General features: G+C 40.8%; 1 protein-coding gene across 4 annotated transcripts; it reads right to left on the bottom strand.

Annotated features, from left to right (window-relative positions):
• Positions 1-1,885: 1,885 nt before the first annotated feature.
• On the bottom strand, positions 1,886-26,369 carry letm1 (leucine zipper-EF-hand containing transmembrane protein 1). Of its 4 annotated transcripts, none has more exons than XM_036209962.1 (15): positions 26,003-26,369; positions 21,507-21,564; positions 20,437-20,917; positions 11,526-11,669; positions 11,168-11,305; positions 10,019-10,222; positions 9,786-9,905; positions 9,553-9,684; positions 9,307-9,465; positions 8,076-8,198; positions 7,168-7,302; positions 6,637-6,830; positions 5,702-5,734; positions 5,132-5,270; positions 1,886-2,466 (listed from the first exon to the last, which is right to left on the bottom strand). In XM_036209962.1, the coding sequence occupies exons 1-15, from the start codon at positions 26,085-26,087 to the stop codon at positions 2,314-2,316; spliced, it is 2,298 nt and encodes a 765-aa protein (XP_036065855.1). In that variant the 5' UTR covers positions 26,088-26,369; the 3' UTR covers positions 1,886-2,313. The 4 variants fall into 4 exon arrangements, with proteins under 4 accessions (XP_036065855.1, XP_024127559.1, XP_024127577.1 ...); XM_024271791.2 differs by having other exon boundaries at positions 5,132-5,288; positions 26,003-26,368; XM_024271809.2 differs by lacking the exon at positions 5,702-5,734 and having other exon boundaries at positions 26,003-26,368.

Genomic DNA, 26,369 nt, shown 5'->3' on the forward strand with positions numbered 1-26,369 from the left:
CCAAAATAGCTAGCATGTAGCTGAAATATTAGCTAAACTCCAAAATAGCCTAAAAAAACCTTCATAAATGTCAAAATAGTCCTAAAAGCTAGCAAAATATCATTATAACTTTCAACTTTACTTCAAATAATAACTACTCTACTGTTAAATTAGTCCTCGACTGTTTTAATAGTCGATTAGTCGTTGATTAGTCGACTAATCGTGGCAGCCCTAATCTCAAGCACCCCTCTCTCCACTGAACAAGCAACCCGATCTGGACCCAGAATGACACGGACCGACGGCCCAACACCTGAGCTGGGTCGCTGACTGCAACCATCTGAGGTCCTACTGCTTTCTAAACGGGGCAAACATTCAAAGCAGAATTTGTTTCTGAAAAAATATTTTAGAATAAAAAATGAACCAACTGTATAACAACATCAAGCGGTGTTGATGTGGATCTGTTACTAGCTCCGCCTCTGAGGTCACAGAGATACTTGAAAACTACCACAGATGTAACTCAGTAGGAAAGGAGCAGATGATAGTGAGAAAAACAATCCCAACATGGAGCCTGCATCAGTTGAAGGAACAATGAGCTGCGGCGCCAACAGCATCCTGACAGGACGGCGAAGCTTCTGCGAAGGTGAACACACACACGTCTCAAAGCTGTTTGTGCGCATTTCATTTACCTGAAAGTGTGTCTGCATGCTGGCAGGCCCCTCCCAGGACCTGCACACATTCATGGCTGTAGTGCATAGAAAACTCATCTGAGCTACACATGAAACGCTGCATTCCAAAGACCGTCAAGTGAAAACCTCCTAAAGTAAGAAAAAATAAATAAAGCTTCTAAAGCGTTTGTACCATAATACGAGTCGTTAAAGGCCACTTTGAAATTCAGCTCTGAATGACCAGACCTATAGGGTCAAATCAGGATCAGCTTAGAGTGAACCAAAAAACTGATTAAAAACTCCAAAAATAGACATTGTAAATGAAACAGAAGTTGAAAAATTTGAAACAAAACATTGTAAATTTGTAAGAATAAGAAAATTTGAAAAAAAAAAGTTTTAAAAATGTGAAAAACTGAAACTTTGAAATAAATCTTGAAAATGTGAAAAATTAAGATTTGAAAATAGTTTTTTTTATTTGAAATTTAAAAAAAAAGAAAACTTGGTAGTCAATGAGCTGAAAGCCCCGCCCCTAGCTCAGCAGCGAAAACTTGAAAATCAAAATTGAAACAAAACTGAGGATTGAAAATAAAGATTCAGAAAAGGAAAAAAAAAGTTGAAATTTCAAAACAGCAGCTGTTACTAATGGATACATTAATTTTGAATTGGTAATTTTTACATTTACAGTTTTTTTTTTCAAGTTTTCAGTATTTTTTTTTTACAAATGTTCTTTATTTTTCACATTTTCAATGTATTATTTTCAAATGTTCAAAAACATTTTTCAGCTCCAATGTCTATTTTTCAAGTTTTGAATCTGTTTTTTCGTTCACTTTAAGCTGACCCTGTTTTGACCCCATACAGACCACCTAAACTCATGCTGCATTCAAGAACATCACATTCAGTCATCTCATAAAGTCATAACAGGAGTTTCTGGAACGGATGACTAGTGATTTGTGCTACTGGCTGAGCGTGACCCATCAGCCGGCGGAACCACAGGCTGGAGGAGCCAAACGCTGCCGTGCTTGTTGCATTGCAGCATTTCAGACGCCGACACTTATGGAGTCTTTTCTACAACATGCAGCACCCTGTCAGGCGTGGAATCCAGCCGCTGCACGACACACTAACCCGCTCTCTGGACTTAAGAGTCCAGCAGCGACCACATAAAGACTTCTTAGAACAACACTACACAGTTCAGACTGAAACATCAGTCCCTGGCTTTCTGGACAAATGTGCAACAATTAATGTCATTTTCTAACTTAAATGTTGATTCTTTAATCTGCTTCATTTCAGTCCTACAATGTTCTCAGCTGCAGCAAGTGTCTTCATATTTGGTAACCATCAGCAGTCCAAGCAGAACTCAGCAACACTGAAAATGTGAGGAGCAAAACACACAGGAATGATGATCAGGAGTATGGTTACTGTGCAAAGTTCAGAAATGAGTTTCATTTCTCTGAGATGATATGAGTGACGTGAAAGGCAAGATGAACCACTACATAACTGCACCTTCTACCTCTCTACGGGTGAAAGGGAATACGCCTTTCACAACAATCATTAGCTCATTTTTGATCTATGAATGAAGCTATTTTCCTCTGAAACCTCCAAAGTGCAGGTTTTAGTTCAGAGCCCTGCAAAGGTACTCGTTGGCTCAGGAGTCTGTGAGGAGGGGGCGGAGTTAGCTGTTGCGTGTGGCCGCCTGCTCCTTCTCAGCCTTGTCTTTGGCCTTCTCCTTCTCCACCAGCTTCTCCTCCTTCTGCAGCATCACCATGATGTCAGCGACCTGCGAGGTGGAGATGTCGATGTCCTCTTTGTCGATCAGCTCCACCACCTGAAAAACACAAAGAAAAACTATGAAAGGATTCAAAGGCAAAATTGGAAAGAGAAACTCTTTTCAGCTCAGATCTTTCCTTTAACATAAAAAACCTTCCTCTGGGTTTGCTTGGAGAGTAACGGAGGCTTTGTAACAACCAGACTGCCTATAATCCTTACAGAACTCATCCAAAACATGAAGTGAATGACATATAGCATGTGTCAAAGTCAAGGCCCGGGGGCCGAATCCGGCCCTCTGGGTGATTCTATCCGGCCCTCCAGATCATTCTATTTTATTGTTATTAATGACCCGATGTTATCTTGCGCTTATTTCTAACTTGTATCATTTTGACTAAATATATTTTTATGGAGAGTAAAATATTAAAAGTTATTTAAGGTTTAAGTTGATTTATTCTGGAATAATATTCCTGCCTTTTTATTGTTCATAATTATGTCAAAAAGTTAAGCTTTTAATAATTTTCATTCTGTTAGCTTTTTGGACTATTTTAGCATTTACTAAGATTTTTTAGGCTATATTATAGTTTAGCAAATATTGCAGCAACATGCTAGCTGTTTGTCTAAGTTAGGCTTTTTTAAAAGTTTTTATAGGCTGTTTGGAGTTAGGCTAATATTTACTCGGTAGCCTTTTAGGCAAATTTAGGCTTTAAAAAAAAAGTTTTTAGGCTGTTTTAAAGCTTAGCTATTTTTTCAGCAACATCCTATGTGTTTTGGCTAACCTAGTTTTTTTGTAGCTTTTTAGGCTAATTTTCAGTGTTTTCAACCGTCAGCTATCAGCTTCAGCATTTTTAACTATCAGTTTCAGCGTTTTCAGCAATCAGTACTAGCATCTTCAACAGTCAAATTCAGCTTACAGCATTCACACTAGCATTATCACAGGTAATGTTAGTTCATAATTATGTTAAAAAGTTACAGTTTTAAAGTAGAGCTGTCAGGCGATTAAAATTTTTAATCGCGATTAATCGCATTGTCCTGAGTTAACTCGCGATTAATCGCATATTAATATGTGGCCTTTTTTTTAGGAAAAAAATGTGTGCTTCGTGGAATTTAGCAGTTCTACATTAATTATGAAAACAAGAATGGTAAAATTAATAGTTTTAATCAGAAATACTTTATTTTGTAACATTGTATTGAGATAAACTTTCTAAACAATAAAAGACTGTAACATAAAATGTCTAACAAAAGCCCAAGTGCAAGTGAAGGGCATTTTAAATTCAAAACTTCAATCAACGTTCAGTAAAATCAAATAAAAAAACATCAAAAATAAAATTTCCATAACACTTTCATGTTCATTTTTTGTCAGGACCAAATCTTTTCCTCCTCTGCTGAACTACAGTAATAAATGAAATAGAGATTTATCATTTCCAATGAACTTTTGTTTTTTAAAACATTAAAGACTGAGAAAAGCGGGATACTCTGTGGATAGTTTGACAGTCTGTTACTGCCGCCGCGTTCTCTGGCTGCAGCTCAGCGGAGTTCACGTGATGAATATGTCGGCAGACAGACCGCTATGCTGGGGCTGGATCACGCTTAAACCTCCAGAACATTTAAAACGTCCCCCGGTGCGCTGGCTGTTCGAAACGTCGGGGGTCCGCAGCTCTCGGGATGCGGCGCCGGACGCGAGCCGGTACCACCAGACGTGGTACTGGACGCGAACCGGAGCCGGGTTAGAGTGCAGGAGCTCTCCAGGTCCTAGCGCCGTGCCCGGTTCTAGCTAGCAGCTCGGAGGTTGGAGACCCGCCCATGATCTAGTGAGAGCAGCAGGTGAGTTAAAGGGGGGGACGCCCGCGCGCGGTATGGAAAGGCACGTATGAGAAAATCCCATTGACTGTAAAAATAATGGACTTATCGAACTATGAGGTCCCCCCATTATATACAGTCTATGGAAAATCCGCGATTAATGCGTCAAAAAAATTGTCGGCGTTAAGCACGTGTCAGATTAATGCGTTTTTAACGCGCTAAATCTGACAGCCCTATTTTAAAGTATTAAAAATGTAGTTTTAGAGTTTAAAATAAATGTTTATCCTGTTCGCCTAAGGTGAGTGTTGGATTTTGGATCCTTGTGTGATTGAGTTTGACATCTCTGACTTTTAGGTAAAAATGTAGATTCACTGATAATTATTGCACAAAAGTGGTGTCATGTTGTGTCAGTGCTACTTTAAAGTCTAGTTGCGGGTCTGCGAGCTGAGGCTCTTGGGCCTCATGCAGCTCCTTTATCTCTCCATTGGGGCTCTTTGGCTTTGAAGAAAATACCATTTGAATAAGTAATAGGTTTTGTACTTTTGGTTGATTAGTTTTAGTTCATTCAAATGTTGTCAATTACATTTAAGAGGTCAAACAAAAAAAGAACTGAACAAAATGCTGGTAAAAAGTTTCCTCTCCGTTAAACTGGTTTCTTATTAGAGTAAATTTAAGCCCATATTTGATCTTTTCCTGCACAACAGTCCAGTTGCTGCTCAGAGTTCTTAAAGTAGATGGATTTTCATCAGAGGGGGACTTTAAATGCTACATTAATGATTAATGCCCACATACAGATAAAATGTATTTGGGACTTTGTGGCTCTTATAGGTTTCAGTCAGTAAAAACCTGAACTAAACAACTGGTTTAAGACACCTGGTCTAGTACTTTCCGCGGAACTACTACTTCTGTTACAGTATTGTTCGTACTTTGATCACGTCGTCGATGTCGATCTTCCCGTCTTTGTTGTCATCCAGCGCCTCGGCGATCCGCAGCAGCTTGTCCTCCGGGATGTTCTGGATTTGCCGCATGACGTTGATGAGCTCGTTGATGCTGATCAGGTTCTCCCTGAAGGTGTAGAACAGACTGCATACAGGAAACAGTTACCGGCTTGGGCGGCAGGTAAAATGTGGTGGAGAAGTGTCAGGACGGCAGGCTGCATTCAGCGTTCCCAGATTATTTTCAGGCTTCAGCCTCTGTGAATCAGTTAGCTCATGCTGAAATACAACAAAGGAACTTGCACACAAGTTCCCCACTTCAGCAGTTGGATTAAAGTCAAAGAACCCATCGGCCCAAACGATGCAAATCAGGCAGCGAGGTGATGGGAGGCCTGAACCCCAACACCCGTGCTGGTGGATTGAGGGTCTGAATCATCAGAGGAAGAGCAGAAGCAGGTGAAGCTTTGATCATGTCAGCCACAATTTCAGCTTCTGACACCCACAATGCAACACCAGCATCTGACAAGCAAGCAGACGGCAGCTTGAGGCAGTTCAGCTTACCTTGTGGCATCACTATATTTTGTTAGGAATAATCTGTAAAATTTGCAGCGGATTAGGAACTGGAATCGTTTCTACACCTGCAAACTTTAAAGCACTGTGTTTGTTTTGAGGGGAAGCCTTTCATTCCTTTAGTTATCTCCACCACAGTTTACTGTGAATGATGATGAGCAGGTGAAGAAGGTGATGGGGATGAAGATGATGAGGTTCATAAAGATTAGGTGGAATGATCCACAGGCAGCACTCACACATTCATCAAAGTGAGCAGCAGAAGCTGATGGTCCTCTAATCTAAAGAAGCAGCTCTGAAGGGAATTTCTGAAATGTTTCCATTTCTGCAGCTGAAAGAATTTAACGCAGCAGTTTAGATTGAGCAGCAGGTGGCGCTGTGGATGAATGAAACAAAATAAAGTGTTTGTTTCTTCACTGCTCTCCTCCTGAACCAAAAGATCTTTATGATCATAGAGCTTAAGGAGGACTTTTAAGGAGGAATTTGAGCGTCTGAATTAGAAGGGTTTAACCTTCATCCGATGTGAAGGTCTTTTCATGTTGTAAAGCCTTTTTTCTCATGCTGCCCTCCAGGTTTGATCTAAAAGTTGCCTGTGAGTCATTTCCCTTTCATTTTATTTCGTGGACCTTCAGAGGAACAACTCTGGAAACGTTCGGATTTTTGGGGATGGCAATCTTTCCAACAGAGAGGACTGAATCCAGCTGTAGCGTCGGGTTTTAGCACAGTCATACAGACGTGGAGGAGAGGAGGATTTCCATTAAATCTCACACTCAAAACTGAAGTGGGATTGATTCCCAGAATCTGTTAACATTCAGATAATAGCAAATAGGACAAAGCTGACATGAAGCAGGACTGTATGTGCAGTGACTGGACTTTCTACTGTGAGGATTTCTTTTTTCTAGTGTTGAAGTTGCATATGCAGCTCTTACCCCACAGGCGGGGTGGCTCCGCTGTCCACCTGTCCGTCCAGGATGACCTTGTCATTCTCCAGCTCGGTGATGATCTTGTCGATGCGTCCGATCATGCGGGTGACTCTCTTGGACAGACGCTTGCTGGCCTTGGACTCTTCTATGGCCTTCTCCTGGCCGCTCTTAGAAAACTCTTTCTTTATCTCCTCCAGATCCTGGAGAACACAAGCAGTGAGCTTCATCCACAGAACATTCTGGGACAGCAGTGTTAACCCTCTGGAGCCTAGAGCCTAAAACTCTGTTTTTGTCAACTTTTGAATTTGCCTCTGTATTTTCAATCTGAAAGACTACTTGCTTCCTTATTTGGTATCATTTTAATCAGTACAACCTCATCTATGTGACACTACCTTTATTTTGTAATTAAAACTATCTTTAGTTCCATAAAATATCAGTTACAGAATCTAAACAACAGTTCAAGTAAATTTTAGACGGAGTTTATCACGTTTGTCGGTTTCAGAGGGTTAAAGCATCATCAGTGAATTGCGTCAGCACCTCATTGTATTCCTGAACGTCGTCCTTCAGATCCTCCAGCTCCTCCTTCTCCAGCGTCAAGAGTCTCTTCTGCTCCTTCAGCTTGGAGCAGGCATCACTCAGCAGATCGATCTCTTCTTTCGTGATCTCTTCATCCTGAAAGGTTGAGAAACAAATACAAATGAAAAACATTTTCTCCAACAACACTTGGTTTTGGTCCAGTTTCTCTGCAGACTGGATCCAGCGGGTCGAGTTCATGGGAACCCACATGAGGCCAAGCATGCAAAGGTGATACGTGGGGGGTCAGAGAGAACATGAGGATGCTGGGTTTCACTGACAGAAGGAGGGAAAGAGGGAAGAGGAAAGCACGGGTGTGAATTATTCAGAGGGGTAGGAGGAAGGATCCGAGGGCGTCTGAATGAACTCTCATAGCAGCTATTTCAGTTTTTTCTTCCCTAAATTCTGATCATAAACCAAGCCTATACAAAGGGGCAAACAACATAAGGATAACTGTGGGGTCATGGGGGGGCATAATGAAAGCTAACCTGGAAGCGTAGATATGTCTGCCACTGTTCAAATCAAATCCAAAAGGTGGCAACAAGTGAGTGACAGAGAAGAGTCAGAGTGAACAGAATGTTCAGTGATCTACAGACAAACAGCAGGCCCACATAACATATGTCTAGGCTCATTTCCCAGCATCCACCAGTGAAGGCAGCTAAACAGGTTACTACTCCTGATGATAAATTCAGAAGAGCAGAAGGGAGACACCAAACTGTAGTCCTGACACCCTCCGATCAACGGCTGATAAAAAACGATTTTAAATTCAAACCATTTATACGTTCATACAGCATTTATACATCTGAAGTGGGACACTTCTGTCACTTTTGAGCTAGTGCTGAGTGCCTGGAGTCATCAGTTGGTGAGGTTACCTTCATCCCTTCCATGACAGGAGCTGAGTCCCGCAGTGTCTCTGAATGGGATGCTCTGTTCAGGGACGCCTTCTCTGCCTCCTGTCTCATCCTGCTCGCCGCCAGCTCCAACTCTCCCTCCTCCTGAGGACAGAAGAGTTCAACCAAAACCAGGACAAAGCCTCAGACCAAGCTGATTCCTGCTGAAACCCGCCAGACTTCCTCCATCAAGCTGTCAACAGTGTAACTTTAGTGTCCAGCTTCCTGTAATCCTCTAAACCAGAGGTCTGCAACCTTTAACACTAAAACAGCCGTTTGGTTTCTAACAAAACAAGACTTTTACTCAAGACACTATTATTTACAAAAATATCCTTTAAATGTGCTTTTTTCACCATTAAGCTATTCACTTATCAAATGTACCTCTTAAGTATTTAAAATCATTTTAAAAGTCTTAAATTTTTTCTATATTACTTCTGACAGCAGAACATACAAGTTCCTTTCAAAATAAAATACAGCCTAATGTTAATTAACCGTTTAGTAGACATGTGTCAAAGTCAAGGCCCGGGGGCCGGATCCGGCCCTCCAGGTAATTCTATCCGGCCCTCCAGTTCATTTTATCTTATTCTTATTAATGACTCAATGTTATCTTAAGCTCATTTCTAACTTGTTTAACTTTGACAAAATCTATTTTTATGGAGAGTAAAATATTGAAAGTTATTTAAGGTTTAAGTTGATTAATTCTGGAATAATATTCCTGCCTTTATTATTATTCATAATTATGTTAAAATGTTACAGTTTTAAAGTTTTAAAAATTGGCATTCTGCTAGCTTTTTGGACTATTTTGGCATTTACTAAGAAAGTTTTGGCTATTTTGGAGTTTAGCTAGTATTTCAGCTACATGCTAGCTAAATTGGCTAATTTAGGCTTTTTTAAAGTTATTTTAGAAAAAAAAAAAAAAAGGCTTTTAGGCTGTTTTGGAGTAAAGATTTTGTGTTTAAACATCACCAGCGATGCCTCGGGTGTTACAGGGTTCATGTAAGATTACCTCTATTTAAAAAAAAAGAAAAGAAATCTAAAAACGTAACTAACAAACCTATTATTTATTCAAATCATCAGCATTTTTCTTCAGAGCCAAAGAGCCACGTCGGATTGATTACAGAGCTGCATATGGCTCTGGAACCTGAGGTTGCAGACCCCTGCTCTAAACCACTAAGTCAGCTTCATTGACTGTTGAAGCCTCGCACTTCCTCACCCTGGCAGCTTTCTCGGCAGCGTCAGCCAGCCTCTCCATCTCGCGGTCCTTGGTGTCCTGGCGTATGGCAGCCTCCTCCTGCAGCATCGTCTCCAGTTTGGTCTTGTTGTCCACTTTGGAAAGCTCCATCTCTGCCACCTTCAGCTGTGCTTCTTTGGTCTGCAGGGGAGGGGGAGAGGTGGGGGGACCACGATCAACTTCTTACGTAAAAACCGGTTCGTGCAGCACAGGTCACAGAGAACGTACCACCATCTCAGGAAGGGTCTGCAGGGTGGTTTTCAGCTGGTCAGCAGGAGACAGCGTGTCAGGCAGGTACATGGCTCGAGACAGCAGGAGCAGGGAGGTGGGGATCTGCTGGTTCAGATGCAGCTCCAGCCACTAAACCACATCCCAAGACACAGACAGTGGAGATGTTACAACTCCAGCAGAGACACCATAAAACAGCTGAGTGGGAGCTGAGTTCCTGCTGAAGCTGGTACCTGCACGAGCTGCTCCCTGAGGCGCTCCTCTGTGACTCCCAGAGACCTCATCCCTCGGACACGACAAGCCGCCTGCACCTCGTTGACGTTCAGGCTCTCCACTCCCTCCTCCGCTATCAGCTGGAAGTACCGAACATGGACATGTGTAAAAACAATTTCCTCTGCATATCACATGAACTCCGACCTCCACATCTTTACAAAAGCAAAAGTGGCTGGGGGCTTTGGGGAAATACCTTGTCATCTGCACGGATGGCCCTGAGCTTCATGATGAGCTGGAAGCGGAGGAAATTGTTGGTTCCGATGGACTGGAGCTCCAGCAGCCGGCACAGAGCCACCAGCTGAGGTCTGGTCAGGTTGTCCAGGGTCAGCTCATCTTCGAACAGCTTGGAGAACTTTATGATCTGTTCGTTACTGGGACGCTCGCCAGAGTCACGGATCTACAGAAACAAGGAGTTAAGTCACGTTATTTCAAGATTTTTATATGCAAAAACATTCAACTGTCCTCTAAGTGCGTCACTACACTGATTTATCAAGCTCCCTCTGTTAACCAAACAACGCACTGATTGTAAGGAAGTCTAAATTAGTGATCCCCAACCCCAAGACAGAATCTTCCAAATTCTGCCCATCACATGCGACTACGACTTACTCTAGACTCCTAAATACATCAACTGCCTTCTAAAAGCAGCTGCCATGACTGCTAATTTAAAAACACCAAAGTCAATGAAGCAGAAGTTTAGAAAGAAACAGAAGAGGAGCCTTCAAACCCAAAATAAAAGTTGTTCCACACATGGAGCTCTGCATGGTGACAGACTCTATTGTTACAAAGACGCTGCTAATGAAGTTGGATTCCAAAACTACATCCCATTTTGATGGATCTCTATGGGTCAAATCAGGTTCTGCTTAAAGTGAACAAAAAACAGATTGAAAATGTGAAAAATTGGGATTCTAAATTTGAAAAAAAAAAATTTGAACATTTGAAAAAACATTATTGAAAACTTGAAAAAAAGGAAATTTGGAGAAAAAAAATTAAATTTGAAACTTGGAAAAAAAAAATAAAACTGTCACCAATTAAAAAATGTTTATTTTTACTTTCAACTTTCTTTTTGTCGTTTCTTCCTCTTTGCTTTCAGTTCTCTGTTTTCAGTTTCAATTCAGAGTTTTTGAGTTTTTGCTGCTGTGCTGATCCTGATTTTACATGGGGGCGGGGCTTTGAGCTCATTGGCTACTGGGACTATTGAAACTATTATTGTCTACTATTGTCTGACATGAGGCCTGACATTAGGGGGGTGCTGCTCTGAAAGGTTCAGCGTCTGAATCATTGAGTGTTTCAGCCAGCAGAGGGCAGTGCTGAGGTTCACATGTCTCAATCACAGCTCAGTGACCTTCTGGAAGAAGGTGGAGAACTCCTCCGTCACGTTGCCTTTAGCAGCCTTGTTCCTCAGGGCAATCTCCTCTATGGTGTCCTGCAAGAACTTGGCCATCTCCAGTTTGACCCTCAGCTCCTTCTTCAGCCGCTCCTCCTAGAAGCAGAACAACATTTCAACTCCAGGTTAGGTTTCCTTCATATCAACTTTAAGCTAGTTAAGAGACTTGAGCATGTTTGCATGATAACTTCCACTCAACAACACTGGTATCCTCGTTTGTGCCTTTAAATAAAAAAGATCAGCGACACAAACACCAACTAACAGAATTAAAGTTAGCTATAACTCCAGAAGCAGCTGTGATGTTCCTGCTGCTTACCTTCTTTGACTGTGTCTCGAAGGTGGACGGCAGCATGTTGGGGAAAAGCTTCAGGGCGACGGGAAGAAGAAACTCCATGAAGGGAACGATGATGAAGACCAGGAAAGGAAGCAGCCTGAAGACGTCCGCGCAGGTTCTCAGGAACTGAGAACAAAACAGGAAGATGCGTTATGGAGTCATCACACCCTGGTCTCATTTGTGAGGTTCTCTCATGCATCTGGAGACTCTTGTGAAGGACAAGATGCAGCGTGTGTGCAGAGCAGCAGCATAGCGGCACATGTTCACCACACCTTTGTGTCTGAGCTCAGTCAGCGTGTTTAAACCGTCAGCATTTTTATTCCTGCGTTCCCATGAACCAACACTGCTGCTGAAAACCTATGGGGATAAATCAGGGCCAATATTATTCGAACCTCAAATGTAACTAATTGAAATAAATATTGGTGGTTGGCCAAAAAAAAAAAAGGTAAAACATCCAAAACTTTTTGCTATTCTAAAATAAACGTAATTATTTTCAGCTTCAAATGTTCTGTTTTTAGGTATCAAAACTCAAAATTTCAAAACTTTTTTTTCAGTCTCAAACCTTTTTTCCCTCTTTTAAGTCGTTTTGCTTTGTTTTTCATTTTCAAATCTAAAATTTTCAGTTTCAAAACTTCTGACACAAAATGAAAATAAACATAAGAATGAAAAAAATACAAATATAGGAATTAAAAAATATAAAAATACAAATATCCAAGTAAAGCAACCAATGTGCTTGAACTTTGCAAGTTTTGATAGGTCCTTCGTGTTAGCCCCGCCCCAACATGTCACAACGGGGTCAGAAGTTTTGAAACGGAAATTTTCCGACTCGAAAACAAACAAAAACAAAACAAGAGTTGAAAGTTAAAAAAAAAAGTTTTGAAACTGAAATTTTAAGTTTTGAAACCTAAAAAATAGAACATTTGAAGCTGAAAATAATTACCTTTTTTAGAATAGCAAAAAGTATTGGACATTTTATATTTTTTTTGGCCAAACACCAAATATTTTTTTAATTAGTTTTTATTTGGGTTTCAAATAATATTGGCTCCAATTTAGCTCCATACACACCAGCTGCCTCACAAGGCTCAAAGGAGATCCACCTCATCCAGCATTTTAACTACAACACTCTACACTCTACAGCTCTGCTCCTTTGTCCAGCGCTGGTGACTGTCCTAAGTCACCAACTGCAGAACTGGCTGGGAGGAAAGAAAGCCCAAACACCAGTCTTTCTTCTCCCCACCTGCAGGTCACTGGGGTGAAGGCTTTAAGGCGGCCCGGGTGAAAAGGCCTTTGTCCGCAGACCCATTGACATGTATATCATCTCTCAAAGCTCCTGGCCAAAGACGGGGGAGGGGGGTGACGGTTTAAAAATGGAAGGAACCTTAAGCAGAATCCTGAGCATTGTAGGTGAACATGAAAGGAGATTAAGGAGGCAAAGCCAGAGCAGGTCAGATGAATGCGCTCCCAGGGAGTCTGCTGAATGTGAAAGGCTGCTGATGAGGCGGTGGAGCTGGAAGCTGCTGGAACAGGAAGCGTGTCCACTGGATGTCCTGGTCTGAAGACACTGGAATGAGTTTCGTCATTTACAAGCTGGAGGTCTGCTTTTCCATGGAGTTATTGGGGATCGGAGCAGAGACACTCACACCCGTCTCCACAACTTTAAAGACCCACTACAACACATGAGTCAAAGTCATGGCCCGGGGGCCGAAACCAGCCCTCCAGATCATTTTAGTTTATTGTTATTAATGGCCTGATGTCATCTTGTTCTTATTTACAACTTGTATAATTTTGACAATATATACAAATATTTCATTCATTCATTCATTCATCTCCTTGTCCACTTCTTCCCTTTCGGGGTCGCGGGGGTGCCGGAGCCTATCCCGGCTACTGATGGGCGAAGGCGAGGTACACCCTGGACAGGTCGCCAGTCTGTCTCAGGGCCTCAATCACACATTCACTCTCACATTCACACCTAGGGGCAATTTAGAGTCACCAATTAACCTATGAAGCATGTTTTTGGACGGTGGGAGGAAGCCGGAGTCCCCGGTGAAAACCCACGCATGCACGGGGAGAACATGCAAACTCCACACAGAAAGGTCCCAGCCGGGATTCGAACCGGGGCCTTCTCGCTGTGAGGCAAGACCGCTAACCACTGCACCACCGGAGAGTAAAATATTGAAAGTTATTTAAGGTTAAATTGATTTCTTCTGGAATAATATTCCCGCCTTTTTATTATTCATAATTATGTTAAAAAGTTACAGTTTTAAAAATTGACATTCTGTTAACTTTTTGGACTATTTTTGGCATTTTATAAGATTTTTTAGGCTATTTTGGAGTTTAGCTAATATTTCAGCTACATGCTTGCTGTTTTGGTTAACCTTCTTTTTTTTGTTTGGTTTTAGAATAATTTGGCATTGAGCTAATATTTTCGCATTTTAGCTGGCCATCAGCTTCAGCATTTTCAGCTATCAGCTTTAGTGATTTCAGCTATCAATTTCAGTATCTTCAGCTATCAGCAGCATCTTCAGCGGCCAAATTCAGATTACAACATTCACACTAGCATTATTGCAGGTAATGCTATATTTCTAATTCATAATTATGTTAAAAAGTTATGGTTTTAAAGTTTTAAAAATTTAGTTTTAGAGTGTTCAATAAATGTTTATCCTATTTGGGCCGCGACCTAATTGTTTTTTTTTTAACTTTGGACTCTTGTGCGATTGAGTTTGACAACACCGGGGCCGTTTCAAGAAGCAGGTTTTGTTGGAACTCTGAGTTCGTGAACTCCAAATTCGGCAAAACTCTGAGTTTTCGGTTCCAGAAAGAGAGATAACTCAAACCCGTGAAAGTGGGTGAAACCAAGCCCGTTCCAAGAAGCGGGTTAAGCTGAACCCAGAATCAATCACTATGGTAACTGAGTCTGTGAACGAAACCTGGTCGGTAGCAGGTTTTCTTCAGGAAACTCAGAGTTCTCTGAGGTCTCCGCCCCTTTTTAAAGTGAAAGATGTTCAAATATGAGTTCCTCTTTAACATTTAGAGAATATTCACATTAGAGACGTCACGTTTTCACCACTCAGAAACCAAAATGTTCATTCATAGAGGATCATGTAGAGAGGAGGCTGATTAATCCAGAGGAAATGTTATTTACGTCGGTAGAGGATTTGGAGGACACGAGTCGATTGACTGCAGTTTCCCAATTCACTTTTATTTGAGAGATATTATAAATACCGTATTTTTCGGACTATAAGTCGCACTGGAGTATAAGTCGCATTTTTTTCAAGTAATTTATTTTACAAACTGGTTGAAAAAAACGATATTACATCATCCTGGAAGGTAAATTAAAAAATTCATAAGTAAATAGAAAACAGGCTGAATATGTGTCAACACATATTCACATATTAGCATCATGAAAAAAACGAAAAGGTGTAGCATTTATATATCATAACACTTTTATTTAACTATAGCCTCAAGAACTCATCAACTTTGTATCTTTACTGTAATTAATTGCACGCAATCTCACTGTATATCACTAAATCCCTTAAATTCTTCGTCCTCTGTTTCAAGTTTGAATAACTAAAGTAAATAAAGTCATTGCATAGATCACCATAAGAGGGCACTCTAGACTTACGGTCCATATCTCATCATTAAAAATTCGTATATAAGTCGCACTGGAGTATAAGTCGCAGGGACATTCAATCTATGAAAAAAAACGCGACTTATAGTCCGGAAAATACGGTAGTGAGTTTTTCCAGGGACTTGCTATTAATAAAACAGAGATTTCTTTTCCTTATTTTAAACCCTTAACAATGGAAATCATTAAATTTCAAACCCCGGCAAGGCGTGACAACTCATCTAATGTTGCTAAGTTGTCAGCAACGCTGCTTCCCCCTGTGAAGGCCCGAGTTCAAATCCCAGTTACGGAAAGTGTTTTTATACTAAAAAAAAAAAAATTAATAAGAAAAACTACTTTTCAGCAATTATCATTTATGTCTTGAGAATTAAAATTAAATAAATGCTTATTTTAACATATTCCAGGCAGCTACAGTGTTTCTTTTTAGCGTGCAGTGATATCCATGTGTGTGCATGTGGGGGTGGGGGTGGGGGTTAAGGAAAGCGGTCATTCATGCGATTACAGAGATTACTGATTAAATTATTAACAGATAAAAAACCATTTCTTACTCAACAAGAGACAAAATAACCTTCCTGACATTATTTATTCATTATTCGAAATGATTCAAATAACTGCAGATATTTTCTCTGTTTTACCGCTGCAGCTGTGTTGCTTTTCTTGCGGAAAAAGTGCTTGTAGTCGCATATGCTTGAAGGAACTCGTCAATTTCCGTCGCCAGAAGTACAAAACTCAGGTGTTTGTTCCCGTTGCCATGGTGAATCGTGCTGTCTTTGCTCTGTTGATCAGGGCTTTTAATGGTCGTGACGCTCACACCTGATTCTGGTTCTGACAACTTCAAGTTTGAGAATTTTTAATCCACGGACTCCGAGTTCTGGTTTCAACTCTAAATTTGTTGAACCTGCTTGAAACGGGCCCCTGGTCTACAATGAAAATTGTGTTTTTAATATGTTCTTGTAGGATTTTTTTTGTTTTTAAAAGATGGAAGAAACATATGTTGAGAAAATGAAGCATCAAATTGCATTTGACTATTTCTTCATTTACATAATTTTATTTACTGTAATGTTTTAATTAACACAATAATCCCAGTAGAATCTGAAGGAGAAAAGCGGCTAGATGAGCCGCTTGGCATTTCGTCTTCTGGGATTATCGTGTTAACAGTTGAAAAGTTACAGTATGTTAAAGATTTCGCCAGTTTGAGTAGAAAAGAACGAGCGTCAAGAAGAGGGACAGCTGAAAAAAGCTCTTCCTGCATTCATTTATGGTTTATTGTTACAGAAAGTGTTGAGCAGTTGTTGATGGAATGTTTTCTATGATTTTCTTTGCTGTCAGATCAGTAATCAGAGCTGTGTGATGGAAAATTGCAGCTCTGCTTTAGGTTGGAAGGAGAGGACAAAACCTGAAACTGGAACAGGAAGTGCTTTCCTCTTTCGTCCCGACCAGATGGAGACCTCTGTAGATTCGTTTTGATACAAGAACAACCATTTCTAATGACTGCTGAGTTTTCTGAACAGCAGTTGTTTAGAAAGAAGCTTTAAATTGAAATCAAATGATCAAAGTGTTAGGGATTATGCGGATTAGCCAAATGTTTAGTTGACCTGGGTAACATGTCTGATGTGGTCCAAGTTAATTATCCAAGTTTCAAAATAAACATTAATATCAAGCAAATATAACTTTAAAAATTGTAAAAGCTCCTCAATTAAAAATTATAATTCTGTTGTAGCTGTACTGACGTCTCCCGCAGGAGTGATGATTCCTTAACTGTAAACACTAAGACAGAGACGGCTCACCTGATGATGAAGACATGAACTAACACTGTTATAGAGACATTTCAGTTTATGTAAGCAGTGGACCAGTGAAGCCTACCTTCATACCGACAGGTGGGTAAAGACTCTGTCGGCATCCACTTTCTATAATTGATCCCATTAGGTTAAAGACGCCGTGGATTAATGTGAAGGAACACGGCGGCCGTCAGTCCTCACTGTCATCCGTGACCTCTGAACTTATACAGGTCAGCTTGGTGCAACTCTTAAGTAAGACTGGACTATGAGGCTCCTGAACGCCACACGCTGCTGCTCAGAGGTCAGAACAAAGGTCACTACTTTGTATAAGCTAATTAAAAAAAAAAACTACAATAATTTTCAGAGTATAAGTCGCAGTTTTTTTCATAGTTTAGCCAGGGGTACAACATATACTCAGGAGTGACTCATTTGTGTGTGTCTTTAGACATAAATAGGCTGATATATTTGTTATTTTCCCAGTAAACACTGGTTGTCTTTTAGCAGTTGTTTCTCTAACAACCACTAGAGGACGCTGCATCTGAGTAGAAGTATTTGCTACTGACAGCAGCAGAAGAAGAAATGTCGTCCAAAACAAACATGGAAGAGAATCTGATCGTTTTCATTTTAAACTTTGATATTTTTCTTTTATGCATCAAAAGATTAGTATTCTTGTTTTTATCTATTTATTTTAGAGCTGTCAGGCGATTAAAAATTTTAATCGCGATTAATCGCATTTCCAGAGTTAACTCGCGATTAATCGCAAATTTCCATGTGGCCTTTTTTTAAGGAAAAAAAATGTGTGCTTCGTGGAATTTAGCAGTTCTACATTAATTATGACAACAAGAATGACAAAATATATAGTTTTCATCAGAAATACTTTACTTTGTAACATTGTATTGAGATAAACTTTCTTAACAATAAAAGGTTGTAACATAAAATCCCTAACAAAAGCCCAAGTGCAAGTGAAGGGCATTTTAAATTCAAAACTTCAATCAACGTTCAGTAAAATAAAATTAAAAAAACATCAAAAATAAAATTTCCATAACACTTTCATGTTCATTTTTTGTCCGGACCAAATCTGAACTACAGTAATAAATGAAATAGAGATTTATCATTTCCAATTAACTTTTGTTTTTTAAAACATTAAAGACTGAGAAAAGCGGGATACACTGTGGATAGTTTGACAGTCTGTTACTGCCGCCGCGTTCTCTGGCTGCAGCTCGATGCAGCGACGTGTCCAGCGGAGCTCACGCCATGAATATGTCGGCAGACAGACCGCTATGCTGGGGCTGGATCACGCTCAAACCTCCAGAACATTTAAAACGTCCCCCGGTGGGCCTGCTGTTCGGAACGTCGGGGGTCCGCAGCTCTCGGAACGCGGCGCCGGACGCGAGCCGGTACCACCAGACGTGGTACTGGACGCGAACCGGAGCCGGGTTAGGGTGCAGGAGCTCTCCAGGTCCTAGCGCCGGCCGGTTTTAGCTCGCAGCTCGGAGGTTGGAGACCCGCCCGTGATCTAGTGAGAGCAGCCGGTGAGTTAGAGGGGGGGGGGGACGCCCGCGCGCGCGGTATGGAAAGGCACGTATGAGAAAGTCCGCGATTAATGCGTCAAAAAAATTGTCGGCGTCAAGCACATGTCGGATTAACGCGTTTTTAACGCGACAAATCTGACAGCTCTAATTTATTTATTTTTAAGCTCCGCTGGGCTTTGCGGATTTGTTCTGAAACGTCAGATTTTTCTCCCAAAAGTGCGACTTATATATGGTTTTCTTCTTCTTGATTAGACATTTTTTGCTCTTGCAATTTATACTCTGGAAAATACAGTAATCTGGCTAAGTAACTGCTTCAACAAATAAAACAAACGCCTCACCAAAAGAAAGAGGATATGTGACTAATAGAGCTGCCACAGACAATTATTTTAATAGTCGACTAATCAAAGATTTTTTTTCGTTGACTAGTCGACTAATCTGGTCATGCCTAAACTGGATGTAAAGCACAAATCTTAACTATCATTAGCTTTAAACTAACTGATTAGGATGATAGTTTATTAAACTTTTAATGAATCGTGCAGTCTCTGTCTTTAATTAGTTTCTGGAATTTAAAGAAGATTAACCCTTTAACACCAGAGCTCCAGTGTTTCTGTCCTTTGATATACTGTAACTTTTCAACCATTAACATGATAATTCTAGCAGATTCTGAAGGAGAAAAGTTACAGTACGTTAAAGATTTTGTGACGCCTAAGGTGTTAAGGGGTTAAATTAAATGAGGTCAGCATCTGTAACAAAGGAACTATTTTTTACTAAAGATAAAGTTTTGGTCACACTGACTCAAATATAAAAAAGTGCATTTTTTCAGCTGAACGCTCACAACTTTGTTCGATTCTATATAATATAAAGGAACGACTAATCGACTTAAATTAGTTGTCGACTATATTAAAAGTCGATTAGTCATCCAATCGTGGCAGCCCTAGTGATTATTACACAATAATGTTAAACATTGTTACAATATGGAAATTAAAACAGATAATAAACATGAACAATAATAAGGATAATTAGGCCACATCATTTTTGGTTTGATTTTTTTAGATTTAAAAAAATAAATATAATAATACTAATCTTTTGATATGTATATGAAAAATATCAATGTTTAAGAGGAAAACAATCAGATTCTCTTCCATGCTTGTTTTGACGACACTTCTTCTTCTGCTGCTGTCAATAGCAAATACTTCTACTCAGACGCAGCGCCATCTAGTGGTTGTTAGAAGAAACAACCGTTAAAGGACAACCAGTGTTTACTGGGAAAATAACAAATATTTCAGCCTTTTTAAGTCTTAAAAAAAACAAAAAAACAAAAACACAAATAAGTCGCTCCTGAACTATGAAAAAAACTGCCACTTATACTCCAGAAAAGTGCTTTTTACTGATATTGCAGTCTGTCTTTAACCGTGTCGCTGTTTTGAAGGATTTTTTTAAGAGCAGCCCCCATCATGACCCCACCACCTCTGTGCGATTCCCTCAAACATGAGGATTTACACTGCGTTGAAGAGCTGCTCTTTCAGACGTTTTTCTGCTGAATCTTCCAGCAGTGGGGCTGAGGTGGACTTTAACACGTTAGTACCACCTGCAGAGGCTCAAATGACAGATCTTTGATCTATTTTGCATTTCTGAGTGTTGCATGGCCTTGGTGAAAGTTTAAAGAACAACACTGAGGAGTGTTGAATGATTACCACATTTATGAACGTGGCTGATTCTTTCCCCGGAGGCGTGGTGTTGACCGTCCCTCTCACATGTTGCCTACGGTTAGCACACAGCTGGATGTCCTCAGTGCTGAAGATCTGCTGATCTCATGCTTATCAAGAGCCTCTGATAAACAGCTGCTGACCCTTCTAAACGCTGCGGTTTCATGTTTCCTCATTTTAGTTTTGATTCTGAATATTAACGAACTGTGTTTGAGGAGTTGTTGATGTTTCCTGAGGTGATGTGGTTCTCACCTGTCTCCTCTCACGGCGGGACAGAGGGTGTCCGTTCAGGACCCTCCACAGCATCCGCCCCGCGATGGTGGTGTCAATCCACAGCAGCTTGAAGCCGTGGTAGTAGTGCTTGATTTCATCCATGACTCTCTGCCGGATTGTCTTTCGGATCGGTTCTGCGTCTAGACTTGGACTGTAAACCGGCCCTCCTTCCTCCAGCTTCTTTTTCTTGTCTTTTAACGAACGCAGGGATTTTTCCACTTTGGAGTCGTCCCATCTTCTGCTGGAGGAGTGTATCCATCTGACACCAGGAACGTCCTGTAGATGTGCTATTGTCCACTTGCTGGTGGAAGTGATGGACGGTAAAGGCCCAACAACAAAAGCACAGTCAAGCAGCTGAGGGTCGGCACTCTCAAAGGGTCCCAGATGGTCGCCTGCCCGGGCCAGGGGGGCGGAGAATGTGGGGACCTGGGTTATGCTGCCAAGTCGGAAGCTGTCAAACCTGAGCAGATAGACAGCAGAGAATGCACGAATGTTACCTGCTTAGAAAGGTAAGAAAGGTCTAAAAAAAAATGACTTCAACATAATCAAAAAAGCTGAAGAACAGGGAAATGAGCACATTCTAGCTAAAAATAAAAACAAATAAATATCATGCAGAGAATGGAAAAATAGAAGCTTTCTACCTCAATGTTAGAATCCGCCAAACATTTTAGCTAAGCTAATAGCTGAAATTGATGAAGCTGATAGCCAGCTAAAATATTAGCTAAGTGCCAAATTAGCCTAAAAAACAAAAAAAAAAAAAAAAAAAAACGTAGGTTAGCCAAAACAGCTAGCATGTAGCTGAAATATTAGCTAAACTCCAAAATAACCTATTTACTAAGGTAAATGCCAAAATGGTAAAAAAAAGCTAGCAGAGTGCCAATTTTATAACTGTAACTTTTTAACATAATTATGAATAATAAAAAGGCAGGAATATTATTCCAGAATAAATCAACTTAAACCTTAAATAACTTTAAATATTTTATCTTGCCGTCAGACTTTTTGTAAATAGCTGAAAAATATGAAGTTTGCTCTTTTCGTTTATTTCTTACTTTTCTCCAGCAAGTCTGAGAGTTGTGCAGCTGATGCAGGCTCCATCCTGCAGTTTCCCTGCAAAGAGAGAAGACAAAGTCAGCACTGAAGGCCCACATAAAACACACCCTGACCATGAGTTCATACATTCTCCTGATTGCTGTTCTATGTTTTCAATTGTACTTGAATGCAACGACTCCTTCATGTTCACGACCCTTCTGCTCTCCTTGGCTTGTTTATTTTAGAAGAGGGGTCACCTGGACCCCACAAGACAGCACGCTAAACTTTTTTTTATCGTTGATTTTTGAGTTTCACTAATGTTCATGGCAGACATAAAATCCTGTCCACCTTTGTCCACATTTGTCATGGAAGGAATCACACATCAATATGTGGGTGCAGTCATCTGGACCCCAAAGAGAGCGGAAGGGTTAAAGGCCTCGCCCTGAAAATACGTTCACCTGTTTTCATGTCAGAAAATCAAGAGAGAATCCTCTGAACCAATGACAGACACAGCCAGCGTTAAGGAGCTACTAGTGGTTTCAAATCCTGAGCTAGAGCAAGATAACCCACACACCCACACATTGCCTTTCCTTAGAGAACAGGATAACTGAAAGCCAGAGCCACAAAACAGAAAGGTTGTGTATTTTTCTGAGACAGTGAGACGTTCTGGTTCCAGACGTTTCTGTGCTAGAACCAGGACAGAACCAAGAGAATGGCATTTCTGTAATTGCCGGCCCCCTCCCCCAAAAATATGTAGCCGTCAGAGCTGGTCATGGAGTGATGGAATTCTAACACAACTATTCATATAAAGGAATCACACATGAGATCGCTCTGACTGCACTGAAGAAGATGTCAGAGCAGCATTCTCCTCAGAAACAGACAAACTTTCTTCTTCGGGGGAATCTCTCTAGAATTAACTTGTTTTGGAACCGTGGGAAGAACCTGAAAACCCCTCCCATGCAGAAACAACAAACTCTATGCAGAGAGGACTGAGGAGAGGTTGGAATCAGAACCTTCTAGATGTGATTGCATTAACAAAAAACCATGTAGCTCCACTACAGAAGCTGCTGCATAACATAAACTCACTTCTGACATCTTCCTCAGCCTCACAAGCTGCGCTCAACTGGACAAAAGGCTGGAAAAGAGAGAAACTTCCAGCCAATGAGATCAGGCAGAAAGTGTGTTCCCGCCCTTCCTCTGTGTCACGAGGCGGGCTGGAGTAGATCCAGCAAAGCCTGGCCAAACACCACAGAACTGGAGCCATCAACAAGCAATAGAACAAGGAGCTTACTGGAACAGCGTCCCCCGCTGGCTGAGCGGACACAGAACGAAAAGCCTGGAAGTACAGTAGATTACTCAAGCGCTGGCGGGTCAAACAGAGGTGACAGGATCATACCAGGCCTGTGGCTCCTCCCCCTCATTTCTCCTCTCAGTGACAGCTTGTGGTTGCAGACACGTGCCTCTGCACAGATACACTTCTGCTGCAGCTGATCTCATTTAAGAAAGAAGAACCTTCTGTCTGACCTTTTGATATTGTTGTCTCAAAACAAAAACCAACAGTTTTGTAAAACAAACAAGTTCAAGCAGAATCACACCAACCTTTAATGAGGTTTATTTTTGGGGAAAATGGTCAATAAAAATGAAAACTTTCAGGACTGTGCATTGCAACAGTTGATTTGTAGATGTGTATTTGTTTACATCACTATCAAAGTCGAGGCCCAGGGGCCGGATCCGGCCCTCCAATTCATTTTATTTTACTGTTATTAATGACCCGATGTTATCTTGTGCTCATTTCTAACTTGCATAATTTTGACAAAATATATTTTTATGGAGAGTAAAATATTGAAAGTTATTTAAGGTTTAAGTTGATTTATTCTGGAATAATATTTCTGCCTTTTTATTATTCATAATTATGTTAAAAAGTTACAGTTTTAAAGTTTTAAAAATTGGCGTTCTGCTAGCTTTTTGGACTATTTGGGTATTTACTAAGATTTTTTAGGCTATTTGAGTTTAATTAATATATTAGCTACATTCTAGCTGTTTAAGCTAATTTAGGCTTTTATTTGTTTGTTTTTTAGGCTCTTTTGGAGTTATGTTAATATTAATACGCTAGCTGTTTGGGCTTATTTAGGCTTATTTTCAGTTTTTTAGGCAAATGTGAAGTTTAGCTAATATTTCAGCTACATGCTAGCTGTTTTGGCAATCCTAAGTTTTTTTTTTCTTTTTTTTTTAGTTGTTTAGGCTAATTTAGAGTTTAGCTAATATTTTAGCTGGCCATCAGCTTCAGTGTTTTCAGCTATCAGCTTCAGCATCTTCAGCTATCAGCACTATCATCTTCAGCAGCATTCACACTAACATTATCACAGGTAATGCTATATATCTAGTTCATAATATGTTAAAAAGTTATGGTTTTAAAGTTTTAAAAATGTATTTTTAGAGTGTTCAATAAATGTTTATCCTGTTCGGCCTAAGATGTGTTTTGGATTTTGGCCTCTTGTACGATTGAGTTTGACACTCCCGTTTTACATGGACACTGACCGCATGTAAACAAACGCAGTTCTGCTCCCCGTGTACACAACATCAAGTCCAAAGGAGTGCTGGAGCTTTAGACCTGGCTGCAGACCTGGCTGCACTGCTCAACCTCCTTCACAAAAACATTTATGGTTCTTGATCTTTCCTAGAACCTGGGGGTCATCTACCTCCAGATAGCAGTTAAACTACAGACAACAGTTCAGCACTGAATTTTCACGATTGCCCTGCTTTATCTAGTTGTTAGGTTACATAATGTGCTAATCTTTTCAATGACTAACCTTAAAGTCAGACATCCAAAGTGGATGACAGTTATCCACTTTAGACAGTTTGAACACTGGGCAGTTTTAAGCAGGTCAGGTCAATGACAAGGTAAGGGTCTCTGAAACCTGGAGCTGAAAAGATCTCCGTCTCCCCGAGGAATGATGATGGTTACACCTCAAACCTTTATGGAAGGTCACGGCACCTGCTCTACACACAACAGGAACAGGAAACTCCAGACATGACTGTCTACAGTGAAGATATAAAAGCCTTTGACCTTTACAAAGGGAATGCAGTTTGTCTGATAATCTGGACGTTCTGCCAGAAGCACAGCCTCCGTCTGCAGACAGACGAGTCCTCGTGCTCATCTATTTATAAGGCCAGACTCAATGCATTAGGCAGACACATTACTATAGTCAGAGCTTCTTCAGCTCCCTCAGAGATCATTTTTCATATTACATAACACACTGCTGCAAGACATAATCTTGACACCTGCACTGCTTACACAACAGTCCACTTCATCATAAACATGCTGGAGAAACGTGCTATCGTCAGGGGTCTGACTTAATCTGGAGATGAGTTTACAACATTTTAACTGCCAACACTAAAACACAACAAACCAAACAAACACACAGACGTTCTAATCAGTAGGAAAGACAGATTCACATTAATGCAGTTATGTTTCTCGTCTGTTCTCTCCATGAAAGCAGACTGATTATTCTGAACTCCTTAAATGATCTTAAACAAAAGTTCTTCTTTCCTTAAGAACCTGTAAAACAGGAGTGTCAAACTCAATCGCACAAGGGGCCAAAATCCAAAACACACCTTAGATCACGGAGCAAACAGGATAAGCATTTATTGAACACTCTAAAACTACATTCTTAAAACCATAACTTTTTAACATAATTGTGAACTAGATATATAGCATTACCTGTGATAATGCTAGTGTGAATGCTACTGAATTTGGCTGCTGAGGATGCTGAAATTGATAGCAGAAAACGCTGAAGTGGATAACTGAGGATGCTGAAGTTGACAGCTCAAATCACAAGAATAAATCAATTTAAACATCAAATAACTTTCAATATTTTACTCTCCATAAAAATATATTTTGTCAAAATGATACAAGTTAGAAATAAGCACAAGATAACATCGGGTCATTAGTAACACTCAAATAAAATGATCTGGTGGGCCAGATCCGCCCCGGGCCTCGACTTTGAGACATGTGCTGTAAAGGGTATTCTTTTCAGGATACGACTTTGACTTCTGATGAACACCAGTCCTCTTCGGAAGGCAGGAGGGTTTCTGTGGCTAAATATAAAACACAAAAGTGACTGGTTCCTTCAATGGTGGATTTCCTTCCATGTTGGCTGAATGTTCAGCCTGTTTGCCATAGCAACAGCACCAGCTCAGGCTGCAGAGGCAGGGGGCGCTGCCAGGCCAAACCGGGCTGTCCTCACTTAACCTGGCACCTTTCTCCTGTTTGCTCCTGGACAAAAACCTCGTCTCGCTCCTCGTTTATGTTCACCGGCTCGCAAAGTTTTCCTTTTAGAGAGCAGCCGTCAGAAAACTACGGTCACCTTGAATCTCACCCACCAAAAACCCTTCGGAGTCCTGATTCAAGTCAGCCAACTAACGCCTCACTGCTCCCCTGGATCTTTAAAGACTACATTCATTAACGTGGACAACAGATGAAGGAGAAGTTCCGATTAAAAAAAAAACATCTTACCTTTACGTTTCCGAAATTCGTTATTCAATGATCGAGACGTTTTCATTAACGGCGCCCGGGTTCTCGTAAACAGGATTAACGCCATGCTTTGAGTGTGAATCCGTGGCTTTCGATCGGCTCTCTCGGGCTAGCTCCTCCTCGGTTAGCTAGCTAGCTACAGCTCGGTCCAAAGTGAGAGCTCCGCGCGCCGCTCAGACTGCTCATAGAAACCCCGAAACCCCGAACGGTGGCGACGAACTCCGACGCCCGGAAAGGTGACCAGTGGAAAATTTAGCTCATGTCACGTCCTTTCATGCCTCTGATGACAGTTACCGGCCCGAGCACCACAATGACGTCAAACGTCACTTGGTTAAGCTTATGTCGTATC

Source organism: Oryzias melastigma, linkage group LG22 (assembly GCF_002922805.2).
Source record: "Oryzias melastigma strain HK-1 linkage group LG22, ASM292280v2, whole genome shotgun sequence".
NCBI lineage: Eukaryota > Metazoa > Chordata > Actinopteri > Beloniformes > Adrianichthyidae > Oryzias > Oryzias melastigma.

What these genes read in the sequence shown, in the direction of transcription:
- letm1 (XM_024271791.2), bottom strand. Translation starts at nt 26,087, where the DNA reads ATGGCGTTAATCCTGTTTACGAGAACCCGGGCGCCGTTAATGAAAACG. An exon ending in CGAATTTCGGAAACGTAAAG is followed by an intron (nt 21,565 to 26,002) that starts GTAAGATGTTTT and finishes CTCTCTTTGCAG; the next exon opens with GGAAACTGCAGGATGGAGCC. An exon ending in GGAGCCACCCCGCCTGTGGG is followed by an intron (nt 5,735 to 6,636) that starts GTAAGAGCTGCA and finishes CAAATTTTACAG; the next exon opens with ATTATTCCTAACAAAATATA.